This window comes from Scyliorhinus torazame, chromosome 2, assembly GCF_047496885.1.
Source record: "Scyliorhinus torazame isolate Kashiwa2021f chromosome 2, sScyTor2.1, whole genome shotgun sequence".
Classification (NCBI taxonomy): Eukaryota; Metazoa; Chordata; class Chondrichthyes; order Carcharhiniformes; family Scyliorhinidae; genus Scyliorhinus; species Scyliorhinus torazame.
In genome coordinates this window covers 268,811,592-268,828,639 of record NC_092708.1, presented here as the reverse complement: position 1 = coordinate 268,828,639, position 17,048 = coordinate 268,811,592, and the positions used below count along the sequence as shown (strand labels likewise).

Genomic DNA, 17,048 nt, shown 5'->3' with positions numbered 1-17,048 from the left:
GCCGGGCCAGATTCAATTTATGCAGCCGGTCCCATTCCCGCACCACTTGGATGCCTAGGTACCTAAAGCTTCCCTTTACAACCTAAACGGCAGGTCTCCCAGTCGCCTCTCCTATCCCCACGCCTGGACCACAAACATCTCACTCTTTCCCATATTAAGCTTATACCCTTAAAACCGGCCAAATTCCCCTAGAGTCCTCATGATTTCTTCCATCCCCTCTATTGGGTCCGAAACATACAAAAGCAGATCATCCGCATAGAGTGAAACCCTGTGCCCCCTCTCTTCTCCCCCAGCCCCTTGAGGATCTCGGAGCAATTGCCAATTGCCAACGGCTCTATAACCAGCGCAAACAACAGTGGGAGAGGGGGCATCCCTGTCTCACCCCCCGGTGCAGTCTAAAATAGTCCGATGTTGTCCTATTCGTCCGTACACTTGCCACTGGAGCCTGATACAGTAACCTGACCCAGTCAATAAAGCCCTGCCCGAATCCGAACCGTCCCAGTATCTCCCACAGAGAGTCCTATTCTACCTGATCAAAAGCCTTTTCTGCATCCATTACGATCACTACCTCCACCTCCCTACCTTCCGGGGGCATCATGATCACATTTAACAGCCTTCTTACACTGGCTACCAACTGCCTGCCCTTAACAAAGCCTGTCTGGTCCTTCCCAATAACGTCTGGAACACAATCATCGTTCCCTTAAAAGCCCTGCCTCTGGGGTCTCCGCATACCTCCTATCAATCTGTAGTAACTCTTTTACCAGTCGGTCTGTCTCTGCCCTGTCCACCTTCTCCCTATGGGCCCGTATCGAGATCAGCTCCCCCCTGACCACCGCCTTCAGTGCTTCCCACACCACCCCTGCTGAAATTTTCCCAGTGTCATTGACCTGCAGGTAGCTTCTGAATACATTTCCTCAGCCGCTGGCACACCCCTTCATCCACCAAAAGTCCCACATCCAACCTCCAGTGCGGGCGCTGGTTACTGTCTTTACTAACCTGCAGGTCTACTCAGTGCGGAGCATGGTCTGAGATTGTAATCACCGAGTACCCAGTGTCCACCACCCAGCCAGCAAGGCCCTCCTCAAAATAAAGAAATAAATCCGGGAGTACACTTTATGCATGCGTGAGTAGAAGAAGAACTCCTCACCCTCAGCTGCCCACACCTCCAGGGATACCCCCCCCCAATCAGCTCCATGAACCCTCTTAGTTCCTTTGCCATTGCTGGCACCCTACCCGTTTTCAAGCTTGACCAGTCCAAGCCAGGGTCCATAGCTGTGTTGAAGTCCCCTCCCATGACCAACCTGTGCGAGTCCAGGTCCGGTATCTTCCCCAGCATCCTCTTTATAAACTCCACATCTCCCAATTTGGCGCATACACATTTACTAATACCACCTGCGCCCCCTCTAGCTTCCCACTGACCATAATGTACCGACCTCCCACGTCCAAGACTATTCTACCCGTCTCAAACTCCACCAGCTTATTGATCAGGATCGCGACCCCTCTAGTCTTTGAATCTAGTCTCGAGTGAAAGACCTGACTGACCCAGCCTTTCCTCAATCTAACCTGGTCCATAACTCTAAGGTGCGTCTCCTGCAACATTACCACGTCCGGCTTCAATCCCCTAAGATGCGCGAACACACGTGCCCTTTTGACCGGCCCATTTAACCCTTGAACATTCCAGGTGATCAGCCTAGTTGGGCTCATTGCCCCCCCCCCTCCGCTGATCAGCCTTCCCCTTTTTTAGGCCCGCCTCCAGCCCGTGCTCCGCACCTCCAGCGGTCCATCCCCTGGCAGCCCCCAACCTCCTCTCTGTCCCTCAGCCCAAGTCCCTCCCTCGTCAGCAGAACATTCACCCCCCCCCCCCCCCCCCCCCCCATATTAACAACACCCTGTAACTCAATCACTTTCCCAAACCAAACATATGCACCCCCCCACTGCGCTTCCGAGAGCTAGCTTGCCCAGCTAGCTCGGTGGCCCCCATCTCCGCCCCAGATAGTCTCCCACCTATTGTTCCCTCCCCCCGCCACCCCGCTCATACAAACAAACTCCAACATCAAACAATCACAATTGCCCAACAGAAAAACAACAAGATCAAAACAAGCACACCTGCATCCCCCAACAGTGCAAATGAAAACCTTAACTCATTCAGCTGTACCGCTGGTTCCAAATCAATGCAAACGGCATCATAAACATCTTCCATTTAACGCAAAACGGGAAACTTTTTACAAAAACAGAGAGACAAAAAGAAAGAACAAAAACATGAATGCTGCAGCCAAGTTCAAAAGTTCTCAATCCATCACCAGCCCTTTTTCGCAATGTCCAACGCATCCTCAGGCGACTCGAAGTAGAAGTGCTGATCCTCGTGCGTGACCCAGAGACTGGCTGGGTATAACAGTCCAAACTTCACCTTTTTTTAAAAAAGGATCGACCTGATCTGTTTGAAGCCTGCTCTCCTCCTGGCCACCTCTACACTCAGGTCCTTGTAGACCCGCAGGATGCTATTGCCTCATTTACAGCTCCATGTCTGCTTGGCCCACTGTAGAATGCGCTCCTTATCCGAGAACCTGTGGAATCTCACCACCATTGCCCTTGGGGGGGGGGGGTCTCCCATTCGCGGCTTCCTCGCGAGTGCTCTGTGAGCCCTGTCCACCTCCAAGGGCCAGGAGACTGCCCCATCCCCCAGCAGCTTCTCAAACATGTCTGCGATGTATGCCCCAGCGTCCGTTCCTTCGGACCCCTCCGGGAGCCCGACGATTCTTAGGTTCTGCCGACGGGTCCTATTTTCTAGTTCCTCCAACATCTCCAGGAGCTTCTTCTGCTGGCCCCTCAGCTTCCCCACCTCCAGCTCCACCGTAGTCTGATGTTCCTCCTGCTCTGCCAGCGCCATCTCCACCTTCTGGATCGCCCGATACTGGGCGTCCAATCTATGCTCCAACCGCTCTATTGACTCTTTTATCGGGTCCAAGCAGTCCCGATTCTGCGTAGCAAAGCTGTCCTGAATTACTTGCAACAGCTGCTCCATAGACTGCTGGGTCGACAAGCCAGAGTTCCGAACCGCCGCCATGCTGTCTTCTGTTGCAGCTACAGCCCAAGCCTTCTCTATCATTTTGTTTCTGCCCTTACAAACACTTCTAGCCATTCTCGCCATGCACCGAAGTGGGAATTCAGTAAACAATTGCCACTAACATCCGTTTTACAATTCAAATCTGGTAGAAAAACAGGGGAAAGGTCCAAAAGTCCGACCAGAGCGTGAGCCACCAAATGTGCGACTTACTCTTTTATAGCCGCCACCGGAAGCAGAGTTCAGCAATTTGACACAATGACTGCTCCTGCTTTATTCAGGCAGCGGTTTTGCCCTTTAAACATCTGCAAGATCCATCTTTTGTTTCTTTGTGTTGCATGATCATCGCCTTTGCCTTGCACCACCATCGATTTGTTATTCAAACTCTTCTGTCTTCTATCCTATCACAGAACTTTCCTTTTGGTCTTTGCCCTCACCTCCAAAGATTTTCCTGAACTTCCCTTCCTCTAAACCTGCTTAAAACCTGTTCCATCACCAACCTCTTGCAGTTCAGCCTAAAGGTCATCAACCTAAAATGACGATCTCTTTTTCTCTTTACCAATACCACCTGACTTGCTGAGTATTTCCTGCATTGGTCTCTTTATTTCAGCTTCCCAGCCTCTACAGTATTTTGATTTTGTAGTAATGGCCCATGCAGATCATTGTCTGTTCAGCATCTGAAAGCCAAATGAGAGGCTTGCAATTCAGAACCCTGGAAATATGGAAATTTATAGTACACCAGGAAGCCATTTGAGCCATCATGCCTGTGCCCTCTCTCTGAGAAAGGTATCCCCTCAGTCCCATCCACACACTGACTCACCATCCAATTAACCGTGACAAAGCAGTTGATTCCAGTGTCCTCTGGACTTCATAAAGATTTATACTGCAGCCAAACATGGCACAATATTCCATCTATTGGAGCCGTTGGACACCAAGCAGATGACTCCGATGTGTTCAATGTGCAATCATGATCTCACCCCCCAGTAAGGTGTATGTTTTGTTAAAGTGGGTCAGGACCCAACATGTCGGTCATCTGATTCCAGAAAGGTGCCAACTGGACCAGTTGCTGAGCATTTCGCTGCGGGAGGATGAGTTGAACAAGACATTGCAAGGGTTGGATGGTAACCTGCTGCAGGCACGTGCTGCACTTCAAGCCACTTACATCGAAGTTCAAAAGCTGTTGGTTCTTAAACAACAGGTACTTTTGGGATGATGCCACTGTTATATTGGAATAAAAGTTGTTTTGCAGTTAAACTAATGAACGGGATGTGATATTTGACGAGGTCGAAGAGGCATTGATGGGATAATATATTTGATAATGCAAATGTGTTTGGGGAGGGTTGATAACAGGACTGGTGGGATATGACGTTTGTTAGCGTGGTGGTCGGCAGCGGGGAGGGTGGGTCGTGGCGCACAATAGCCTCGTGTTCTCTGCCCGCCCCACCCCTCAGACTTTGGCCTATTGTCATAGAGGTTTACAGCATGGAAACAGGCCCTTCAGCCCAACTTGTCCATTCTGCCCGGTTTTTACCACTAAGCTAGTCCCAATTGCCCGCATTTGGCCCACAGCCCTCCATACCCGTCTTTCCCAAATAACTCTAAATGCTTTTTAAAAGACAAAATTGTACCCACCTCTACTACTGCCTCTGTAGCTCGTTCCAGACACTCACCACCCTCTGTGTGAAAGAATTGTCCCCCTGGACCCTTTTGTATCTCTCCCCTCTCACCTTAAATCAATGCCCTCTAGTCTTAGACCTCTACCTTTGGGAAAAGATGTTGACTATCTACCTCATCTATGCCCCTCATTATTTTAAAGACCTCTAAAGAATAATCTTTATTAGTGTCACAAGTATGTCACATTAACACTGCAATGAAGTTACTGTGAAAATCCCCAAGTCGCCACACTCCGGCACCTGGTCGGGTACACAGAGGGAGAATTCAGAATGTCCAATCCACCTAAGCTGCACGTCTTTGGACTGTGGGAGGAAACCGGAGCACCCGGAGGAAACCCACGCAGATATGGGGAGAGCACACAGACAGTGACCCAAGCCAGGAATTGAATCTAGGACCCAAGCGATGTGGTTATTATTATCACTGACATCTAGCACAGAAGGGTCACCAGCCACCCCTCTTCAGAGTTACTAGGGGTGGGAAGGAAATGAGACCTTGCCAGCAACACCCACACCCTGAGAATGAATTTTAAAATGTCCTCTAACCCAGTTTTAACACCTGATCTATTTGGAGCCCTCTCAATCCTTTATTCCTTTGATAATCTAGAAATTTATTGAAATATATTATTGTGGGTGACTCCTGAACTCCCCCCTGAAATGGCCTTGCGAGCCACTCACTCGAGAGCATTCACCGCTGGCCCACAAATGCTACCTTGCCAGTGATACCCAAATCCCATGAAAGGATAAAGAAAAACAATAGAACATAGAAAAATACAGCACAGAACAGGCCCTTCAGCCCACGATGTTGTGCCGAACCTTTGTCCTAGATTAATCATAGATTATCATTGAATTTACAGTCCAGAAGGAGGCCTTTCGGCCCATCGAGTCTGCACCGGCTCCTGGAAAGAGCATCCTACCCAAGGTCAACACCTCCACCCTATCCCCACAACCCAGTAACCCCACCCAACACTAAGGGCAATTTAACATGGCCAATCCACCTAACCTGCACATCTTTGGACTGTGGGAGGAAACCGGAGCACCCGGAGGAAACCCACGCACACACGGGGAGGATGTGCAATACTTCCGAATGATAATATTGTGAGAGTTTTCAGTGTTCACAGCACTGTCAACACTAGATGTTGCCGTTTCTCATTGCACCCCTTTTTGTCTTCTGCACAGATTACCCTGGAGATGAGTACACTGAGGGGCAAGAGAATCGAAATCCTTCAGGGACTGCAAGGTGTATCTCAAAGATTCTTTCAGTCAGAAGAATTTGGCATATAATCCAGCCAGTGCAGTATTGTGTGGAGTTTCATCCCAAATTAATTCGGACCCTGGTTTCGGATCAGGCATCCCATCCCATTTATCCCTGTTGGATTAAGAATAGGATAAACTGTACTGTTAGGAGAGGGATGGACAGGGAAGACATGAGGAGGGGAATGGATGGGCGGGGATGTTAGGGCAGCACGGTAGCATAGTGGTTAGCACAGTTGCTTCACAGCTCCTGGGTCCCGGGTTTGATTCCCGGCTTGGGTCACTGTCTGTGCGGAGTCTGCACGTTCTCCCCGTGTCTGCGCGTGGGTTTCCTCCGGGTGCTCCGGTTTCCTCCCGCAGTTCAAAGATGTGCGGATTAGGTGGATTGGCCATGCTAAATTGCCCTTAGTGTCCCAAAAAAAGGTAAGTGGGGGTTATTGGGTTACGGGGATAGGGTAGAGACGTGGGCTTGAGTAGGGTGCTCTTTGTAAGGGCTGGTGCAGACGCGATGGGCCGAATGGCCTCCTTCTGCACTGTAAATTCTATGATTCTATATTCTATGAAGAGGGGTGCACAAGGGAGACATGAGGAGGGGAATGGATGGACGGGGCGTTAGTGGGATAGACCGAGATGGAGAGGGCCTTCGGAGATATATGATTGGGGAGGGCAGAGGCTGGGTAGGAGGGGGTAGGTGTGGCTGGTTAAGAGAGAGCCAAGTGAGAGGGGTGGTGGTGGGTGAGGCTTTGGGGTAGGGATTGCTGGTTAGAAGAAGGTTGGGGTGCTTGTTAGGAAAGAGTTGGGGCAGGATGCTGGTTTGGGGAGGGGCAGTTGGGAACACTGGCATAAGAGCGGGTTGGGCAGTGAGGTTTGGTTAGGAGAGAGCTAGACAGGTGGCTGGTGTTGGTGGGGGCAGGACGCCAGGACTGTTGTTCATGATGCTTCCTGTTTTCATTCATCTTTACTGTACTCTGTGTCTCTGGTTTGTACGTAACAGTTGGTGCATTTCTGACTGAGTTATTTTTGTCATCTGCAGAATCCTATGATCCTACTGGGGAACGACTGCCAGTCAGCTCAGCAACCGAAAGCAACCGCAGCAAGCTACATGGTGACGCGACTGAGCTCACTTTCCAAACACCATTCCCATTGCCCTTACTGAACAATTCGTCTCCCAGCCCCAGCTCCACCTTACAGCCACATACCAACGTCAAAATAGCCCCTGCTTTCCGTTCTCCTGTGGAGAATGCCCTTCCTACCAAGCCAGACACCTCCATTAAGCAGGAGCCCATCTCTCCGAAAAGGACAGAGGGGAATGTGAAAGACCCTTGGATGCCGAGCGACCGCTTCCACGACACTTCAGGAACCCAGAGCAAAGGTAGGTTGTGGCAGAGGTAAAAAAAAATAATTGCAGCACATTTTAGATATTGTGTCTGTCACGAGGCTGGCATTGCAAAGCCAGTTAAGTATTTGGTGTACTCACTGTAATGTGGGAAATGTGGCAGACAGTTTATGTACAGCAAAATTCCACCAACAGCAGAGAGGTAAATGAACAGATGATCTGTTTAAGTGATATTGGTTGAGAGATAAATATTGGTGAGGGCATTGGCAAAAACTTCCTCTGTGCTTTGTGAAATGGTGCTATAGGATCATTTGAAACTATTTGAGAGGGCAGACAGACCTAATGTCCCCAATTTCCATTGCTCAATCAATAGTGTCCATGCCTCCAGCTGCCCGGGTCTCTGAAAACCTTTCCCTACACCACCCCCATCCCTCCTACTTTAGGATGGTCCTTTATTTATTTTTTTATAAGCACTTTATCGAGGTATTTATGGTTTTATAACAATAACAGAAGAAAACAGTGTACATACAGATGTAAACATAGTGCAAAGGCCGTCTTCCTCCCTCACAGGTCCCACCTTTCTTACACACTAATCAAAGCTAAACTAAACCCCCCCCCGAAGAACGGCTGCCACCTCCGGGCGAACCCTCACATTGACCCTCTCAGGGCGAACTTGATTTTCTCCAGAGAAAGCTAGCCATGTCCGATAGCCAGGTCTCCGACTTCGGGGGCTTTGAGTCCCTCCACGCTAATAATATCCGTCTCCGGGCTACCAGGGAGGCAAAGGCCAGAACGTCTGCCTCTTTCTCCTTCTGGATACCCAGATCTTCAGACACCCCGAAAATCACCACCTCTGGACGGTGCCAACCTTGTTTTTAACACCATGGGCATGACATCTTCAAACCCCTGCCAGAATCCCCTAAGCTTCGGGCATGCCCAGACCGTATGGACATGGGTTCGCTGGTCCTCCCGCACACCTTGTGCACCTGTCTTCCACCCCAAAGAACCTGCTCACCCGGGCCACTGTCATGTGAGCCCGGTAAACGACCTTGAATTGTATCAGGCTGAGCCTGGCACATGTTGTGGACGCGTTGACTCTACTCAACGCATCCGCCCAGAGACCGTCCTCCATCTCTCCTCCCAACTCCTCTTTCCACTTGTGTTTCAGCTGCTCAGTTTGCTTTTCCTCTGGCCCAAGAGTTCCTTGTAAATGTCCGAAACCCTCCCTTCTCCCACCCACATTCTGGAAACTACCCTGTCCTGTATCCCCCTTGGTGATAGGAGCGGGAAGGTTGAGACCTGCCTGTGCAGGAAATCTTGCGCCTGCAAGTACCTAAACTCATTTCCACCCGTCAGTTAGAATTTCTCCTCCAACTCCCTCAGGCTGGGACAGCTCCCCTCTATAAACAGATCTCCAATCCTCCCGAACCCTGCTCTTTGCCATATCCGGAACTCTCCATTTAGCCTCCCCGGGGCAAGCCGATGGTTATTGCAGATTGGAGACCAGACCGATGCACCCACATGTCTCCTCCATTGCCCCCAGACTCTCAGGGCCGCTACCACCACAGGGCTAGTGGAGCACCGTGCTGGCGGGAACGTTACCAATGCCCCCAAACCACCTCTACTCGCTCCCACATCGACACCATCACCACCACCACCCACTTCCTAATCGTGGCTATGTTCACCACCCAATAATAATTACTAAAGTTCAGCAGCGCCAGCCCGCCCTCCCCCCGGCTGCGCTCCAGCCCCTTTTTTACTCGCGGGGTCTTACCCGTCCATACAAAGCCAGAGATCACCTTATTGACCCGTTTAAAGAAGGTCCGTGGAATAAAGATGGGGAGACACTGAAACACAAACAGGAATCTCGGGAGGACCGTCATTCTCACTGTCTGTACCCTCCCAGCCTGACAACGGAAGCATGTCCCACCTTCGGAAATCTTCCTTCATTTGGTCAACTAGTCGGGTCAAATTTAATTTATGTAGTCGTTCCCATTCCTGGGCCACCTCAGCGCAATTGCCAGCGGCTCTATGGCCAGTGCGAACAACAACGGGGAGGGGAGAGGGGCATCCCTGCCTCGTCCCTCGGTGCAGCCTAAAATAGCCCGAGGTCAGCCTGTTCGTCCGTACACTTGCCACGGGCGCCTGATACAGCAGCCTGACCCAGTCGATGAAACGCCGCCCAAATCCAAACCGTCCCAGTACGTCTCACAGATAGGCCCATTCCCCCTTATCATTAACTTCTGGATACATTTCCTCACCCGCCCGCACAACTCCTCATCCGCTAAAAGTCTGACAACCAATCTCCAGTGCGGGCGTTGGCCACCCTCCTTGCTCACCTGTAGGTCAACCCAGTGCGGGCCATGGTCCAAGACCGTGATCGCTGAGTACTCTGTGTCCACTACCCCCGTCAGTAAAGCCCTATTCAGGATAAAAAGTCAATCTGGGAGTACACTTTATGCACATGCGAGTAGAAGGAGAACTCCTTCACTCTCGGTCGCCCAAATCTCTATGGGTCCACCCCCCTCATCTGCTCCATAAACCCCTTTAGCTCCTTTGCCATTGCTGGCACCTTGCCTGTACTTTAGCTCGACCGGTCTAGCCTCGGGTCAATGACTGTGTTGAAGTCCCCCCACATGACCAACTTGTGTGAATCCAGGTCCGGGATCTTCCCCAACATCCTCCAGGGCAGCATGGTAGCATTGTGAATAGCACAATTGCTTCACAGCTCCAGGGTCCCAGTTTCGATTCCGGCTTGGGTCACTGTCTGTGCGGAGTCTGCACATCCTCCCCCTGTGTGCGTGCGTTTCCTCCGGGTGCTCCGGTTTCCTCTCACAGTCCAAAGATGTGCAGGTTAGGTGGATTGGCCATGATAAATTGCCCTTAGTGTCCAAAATTGCCCTTAGTGTTGGATGGGGTTACTGGGTTATGGGGATGGGGTGGAGGTGTTGACCTTGGGTAGGGTGCTCTTTCCAAGAGCCGGTGCAGACTCGATGGACCAAATGGCCTCCTTCTGCGCTGTAACTTCTATGATGATCTATGATTATGAACTCCACATCATTCCAATTTGGCGCGTACACATTCACGTGCACCACTGGCAGCCCTTCCAGCTTCCCACTAACCATAATGTAACGGCCTCCCACACCCGCAACTATTCTTCCCGCCTCGAATGACACTCGCTTGTTAATCAGGATCGCGACCCCTCTAGTCTTAGAGTCCAGTTCCTTAATCTGATCTGGTCCGTTACTCTAAGGTGCGTCTCCTGCAACATTGCCACGTCCGCCTTCAGTCCCCTCAAATGCGGGAATACGTGTGCCCTCTTAACCGGCCTATTTAGCCCTCTTACGTTCCATGTGATCAGCCTGATTGGGAGGGCTTCTCTTTAGCATGGCCAATCCACCAAACCTGCACATCTTTGGACTGTGGGAGGAAACCGGAGCACCCGGAGTAAACCCACGCAGACACTGGGAGAACGTGCAGATTCTGCACAGACTGTCGCCCGTGGCCAGAATTGAACACGGGTCCTGGGAGCTGGGAGGCAGGAGTGCTAACCTATTTGCCACCGTGTTGTTTATTAGTCGCACTTTCCATTTACCCCTTTCCTCACCCTAGAAATAGGTACCGTCCTACTTATTTGCTCAGCTGTACCTCATGTCTACTTTAAATGCTGTGGTCTCAAATTTTAAAAATGCTTTCTCTCACCCTGGCAGTTTGCTCTGGCCCATCTCTTAGCTCCACTGCCTTAAGTTCAGAGGAAGCAGACTTGAAAGATTATGACGGGTGACTGGTTTAGTCATCTGCCATCAAATAATAATAATCTTTATTTGTGTCACAAGTAGGCTTACATTAACACTGCAATGAAGTTACTGTGAAAATCCCCTCGTCGCCACACTACGCCGCCTGTTCGGGTACACAGAGGGAGTATTCAGAATGTCCAATTCACCTAACAGCACGTCTTTTGGGACTCTGACTGGACCACCTAAAGCACAATCCGATCCTGTTTTCATCTGTTAAGACAGCACACTTTTCCTGGATCATCCCGAAATGCAAGATAACACCGGCTTCTTTCTCTTATGCAAACTGTCCCCTTAAACCCCTTTTCCCTGATCTTTTCCACTCTCGGCTTCAACAGGCAGTTCGGGTGGACTCCTTTGTCACGACAGTGAGATCCCATGGTCAGCCTATCGCTTCACTTCCTTCCACTAACCCACTGAGCCAAATTTCCTTTTAAGTTTCCCTTCCCCAGCCCTGAACTCCCATCTTTCTCTTAGTCTTTCTTCTATCTTCTCTCAGGCCCTCTTCAGTCTTTTCCATAAAAGCCACCTCCTACTCCCTTGACCCTATTTCCACTAAACCATTGAGTAACCAACTCTCCTTCTCTGCCCCTGCACCCCTCACACCCGTTATGTGAGCTGATATTGCTCATCACTCTCTACTTTCAGGTGTTTTTCCTCTTTTCTAAAACGGGCGTCATCACCCCCAACCAATATGCCACCATCCTGGCAAACGACTGTCCCTTTGCAAACAAAGAAGTACAGATTAGGTGGATTGGCCATGCTAAAAGCATTGCCCCTTAGTGTCCAAAGATGAGCAGGTTAGTGGGGTCTTGGTGAAGTGGATGCTCTTTCAGAGGATTGGTGCAGATGGGCCGTGTGGGCTCCTTCTGCACTGTAGGAATTCTGTGGAACTCCCCTTTCCTCTCCAAAATTATTGAATGTGTTGCCACCTCCTAAATCTCTGTCTCTCTCACAGTAACTTCATTGCAGTGTTGTTAATGTAAGCTTACCTGTGGCAATAAAAAGATTATTATTATTTTACTGGCACTCCCATGTCTGAATCCCTCACATCGGGTTTCTGCCCCTGTCACAGTACCAAAACGATTCTTATCAAAGTCATAAGTGACGTGCTGTGTGACTGATATAGGTAAACTATCTCTCATCCTTCTCAAACTGTGTGCAGCTTTTGACATGGTTGGTCACACCATCTCTAACATCTGTCCACTGCCATCTAGCTGGCTGGGGGGGACCACTCTCACTTGTTTCTATTCTTAGATATGCAATCATAGCCAGACTATTACTTTTGATGCCTTCTCCTCTTGCTCCCACGCTTACCTTTGGTGTTCCCCAAGAATCTGTCCTTAAGCTCCCTCCTATTTCTCATCTGCATACTGTCCTTGAGGACATCATCCATTGACAGCATTCAACTGATCTTAGCAGGACCTCTCTCACTGAGTATTTGCGAAACTAAAGGACTGCTTATCTGACATCAAATACTACTGTGCAGGAATTTCCTCTAATTCAATATTTGGAAGACTGAAGACCTTGTTTTCTGTCTGTGGTCCAAACTCTCCCTATCCACCTATCACCGAACTATCTTGACACTAGCGCAAGCAGCATCTTGATTTTAAAATTCTCATTCATGTTTTCAAATCTTTCCATGGCCCTGGCTACCCCTATCCCTGTAATCTCCTCCAGCTCCACAACCGTGTGAGATATCTAATTCTGGTGTCTTGAGCATTCTCAATTTTAATCGCTCTGCCATTGCTGATCGTGCCATCAGTTGTCTGGGACCTACACTCTATAGTTCCCTTCCTAAACATTCCTGCCGCTCTACCTTGCTTTCCTCCTTTAAAACTATCTTTAAACTTGCCTCTTTGACAAAACCGTTGGCCATTTGACATAATACCAAACGTAGCACCAAAAAAACGTCAAGCAGCGTGCTTTAATGACTATCGTCCAGTGGCTCTGACATCCATCATCATGAAGTGCTTCGAAATGTTAGTCATGGCATGAATCAGCTCCAGCCTCCCGGATTGTCTTAATCCACTACAGTTCGCCTACCGCTGCAACAAGTCCACAGCAGACGCCATCTCCATGGCCCTGCACTCTACCCTGGAGCACCTAGATAACCAAGACGCCTATGTCAGACTCCTATTTATCGACTACAGCTCAGCCTTCAACACCATCATTCCTATGAAACTCATCTCCAAACTCCTTGGCCTCGGCTCCTCCCTCTGCGACTGGATCCTGAACTTTCTAACCCACAGGTCACAATCAGTAAAGATAGGCAACAACACCTACTCCACGATCATCCTCAACACCGGTGCCCCACAAGGCTGTGTCCTCAGCCCCCTACCATACTCCTTATACACCTATGACTGTGTGGCCAAATTCCCCTCCAACTCGATTTTCGATGACACCACAGTAGTGGGTCGGATTTCAAACAATGACGAGTCAGAGTATAGGAATGAGATAGAGAATCTGGTGAACTGGTGCGACGACAATAATCTCTCCCTCAATGTCAACAAAACGAAGGAGATTGTCATCGACTTCAGGAAGCTTAGTGGAGAACATGCCCCTGTCTACATCAATGGGAACGAAGTAGAAAGGGTCGAAAGCTTCAAGATTTTAGGTGTACAGATCACCAACAACCTCTCCTGGTCCCCACATGCCGACACTATAGTTAAGAAAACCCACAAACGACTTTACTTTCTCAGAAGACTAAGGAAATTTGGCATGTCAGCTACGACCCTCACCAACTTCTACAGATGCACCATAGAAAGCGTTCTTTCTGGTTGTATCACAGCTTGGTATGGATCCTGCTCTGCCCAAGACCGCAGGAAACTACAAAACGTCGTGAACGTAGCCCAGTCCATCACACAAGCCAACCTCCCATCCATTGACTCAATCTATAATTCCCGCTTCCTCAGAAAGGCAGCCAGCATAATTAAGGACCCCACACACCCTGGACATTATCTCTTCCACCTTCTTCCGTCTGGAAAAAGATACCAAAGTTTGAGGTCACGTCCCAACCGACTCAAGAATAGCTTCTTCCCTACTGCCATCAGACTTTAGAATGGGCCTACCTCGTATTAAGTTGATCTTTTCTCTACACCTTGCTATAACTGTAACATTATATTCTGCAGTCTCTCCTTCCTTCCCTATGTACGGTATGCATTGTTTGTACAGCATGCAAGAAACAATACTTTTCACTGAATACTAATACATGTGACAATAATAAATCAAATCAAATATCTTCTAATGTGACTTGGTGTCATAATTTGTTTTATAATCTGCCTTTGCAGCACTTTGTAGTGTTTTATAAGTTGTTGGAGGGTGCATGTGAATCTCCCTGCTTTCCTGGTCAATATTTGTCCCTCAACCATATCATCCCAGCACCATTCTGGTCATTGTTGTTTGTGAGAGTTCCTGTGCGCACTTTAGTTGAGAAATATGTATAGTGCAAATTTCCAATAATTCCAAGTAACATTGACTGTAAAGCACTTTGGGGTGCCCTGATGTTGTGTAGCGCACAGTAGGAATGCAAGTAGCTGTTTAATGATCTCAGATATTTGGCCAAATTTGGCTAATGGATGCACCCTTCATTTCCTGCAGGTGAAACCAGACCCACGGGGTTCCCTATCATCACATTACCGCTGTCTCTCCAGCACCTGGCTGAGGGCTTCGCACCACTGGACCCTGGGGGAATGCATGTGGCTGCGGACCGCTCCAGAGGTGGGCCTGACGAGGCTCTGAGCGGTGCTCCCCCAGCATTCACACTGCGGCCAGGAGGTGAGACTGGGGAGCCCCAGCAGAAAAAGGTATTTGCTGTGCCAAAAAAATGTGACCCAGTGACAGCCAGCAGGTGTCAGAAGGATTCAAGCTTTCCTGAGAAGGATCTGAAGAGCCGGGCAAGCGAGCAGCTGGTTGAGTCATCCTTGACTCCCTCGGAGAGCAAAGGCCAAAAGAAAAAAAAGAAATTCAGGAAGAAGAAGTCTCCCCGGGTAGAGGAAGCAGGTGAGAACAGCGACACCGAGCAAGACAACAAGCATTGTCGACCCACTCGCAAGCTAAAAACCAAAAGGATTCCCAAGGAAAAGGTCACAACCTCAATCTGCCAAGAGCCAGAGGGCACCTCAGTACCCAAGGAAAAAGGCAGAGCTAAAGGGGAAAGCGAAATGGCAAGTGTCTGTACAGACAGTGATTTCTCTGTGGAGCTGGTGGAAGTCACCAAACCCAAGTTAGAAGTGGTTGCCATCGAATCTCTGGAATCGGCCGACGAGCAGCCCGACAGCCCATCCAAGAGGGAGCACCTGATCCCGAGTCGATGTACCACTGATCCACCCAAAGCGGGTTATAACGAGGTGACTTCAACCAGCGAGATGGGGGCAAGCTGTGCCAATGTTATCGCCAAGAGGTGAGACTCAGTTTGGTTTGAAGAGGTAATCTGGCAATGTGGCAATCTCTCAATTTTATCATTCTCATCTTTGTCTTTTCAATCCCCGCCAAGGCTTCATTTTTGCCTACCTGTGAAATCTCCCACAATCCTCTGAGGTTTCTGCACACATCCAATACTTACGATTTTATTCGCTCCACCATTGGTGATCATGCCTTCAGCTGCCAAGGCCCTAAGCTTTGAATTCCCATTTGACTCGCAACCTCCCTCGCTCCTCCTTCAAAATTGGAACACATTTTTTCTTGTGTCTGAATATCTCCTTTCGTAGCTCAATAAGTTCTGTTTCATAACTCTCAACCTTTTTTACGACATGAAAGACGCTATATAAATCCATGTTCCCCCTGTACAGACTGCAACCAGGGTCCTCAGACTTGGCTACTGCTGAGTTGAGTGGATACGGAAGAGCTCAGCTGTGATACCAAGCAGTGTCCTGCCATTGGCCTCGTACTGTACAGATGCAGTCCCACCAGGCACATACCATTGCACCCAGTAGCAGTCAGCGTCTTCAGGAGCAGGGCCTTAAAATGAGGAATACTCTTAAAGAAAAATGGAGCTTGTATTTGTACAGTGCTTTACACAGTCTCAGACTGTCTGGAAGTGCTCTACAGCCAATCAAGTACATTGTGAAGTGGAGTCACTCTTCCAATATAGGCAAACGCAGTAGCCAGTTTGCACACAAACACATTGGGCACAAGGGCACCCAAATAGCAATCCAACAATGATGTTGATTGGGGGTTAAATTAGACCAAAAGACCTGCCTTGCTCAAGGGCAACACGGTAGCACAGTGGGTAGCATTGTTGCTTCACAGCGCCAGGGTCCCAGGTTCGATTCCCGGCTTGCGTCACTGTCTGTGAAGAGTCTGCACGTTCTCCCCGTGTCTGCGTGGGGTTCCTCCGGGTGCTCCGGTTTCCTCCCACAAGTCCCGAAAGACGTGCTGTTGGGTAATTTGGACATTCTGAATTCTCCCTCAGTGTACCCGAACAGGCGCCGGAATGTGGCGACTAGGGGCTTTTCAAAGTAACTTCATTGCAGTGTTAATGTATGCCTACTTGTGACAATAAAAGATTATTATATTTTAATACTACCATTGGGATCTTTTACACCTACATGAGAGAACAGATGGGCCTTTAGATGGTGGAACGGTCCCCATTAGATTGGAAAATAGTGATTGTGACAATTCACGAAAGGAGGGGGAGGCAAGAAGCTATAGGCCAGCTAGCTTACCATTGTTGTAAGGAAATTACTGCAGCCTATTATCAAGAAGGTTATAACGGCATTTAGAAAATCTCAGTGTAATCAGGCAGAGTCAACTTTGGTTTTGTGAAAGGGAATTTATTGAGCAATTTATTGGAGTTCTTTGAGGAAATGGCAAGCATGGTGGATAAAGGAGAACCTGTGGATGCGCTGTACTTGGATATCCAGAAGGCCACATCAAAGATTACTGTGCAAAATAAGAGCTCATGCTGTAGGGGATAACCATTAGCATAATTT

The 17,048-nt window shown here is 49.2% G+C and overlaps 1 protein-coding gene across 2 annotated transcripts in view; it reads left to right on the top strand.

Moving 5' to 3' along the window:
* The window catches only part of LOC140398419 (zinc finger protein 106-like), a 128,011-nt gene that overhangs the window by 73,457 nt on the left and 37,506 nt on the right, over nt 1-17,048 (top strand). For both annotated transcript variants that reach the window (XM_072487092.1, XM_072487101.1), the window contains 4 exons: nt 4,105-4,259; nt 5,911-5,971; nt 7,019-7,357; nt 14,716-15,517. In XM_072487092.1, the coding sequence (XP_072343193.1) occupies nt 4,105-4,259; nt 5,911-5,971; nt 7,019-7,357; nt 14,716-15,517 (1,357 nt within the window). The remainder of the gene's footprint in view (nt 1-4,104; nt 4,260-5,910; nt 5,972-7,018; nt 7,358-14,715; nt 15,518-17,048) is intronic.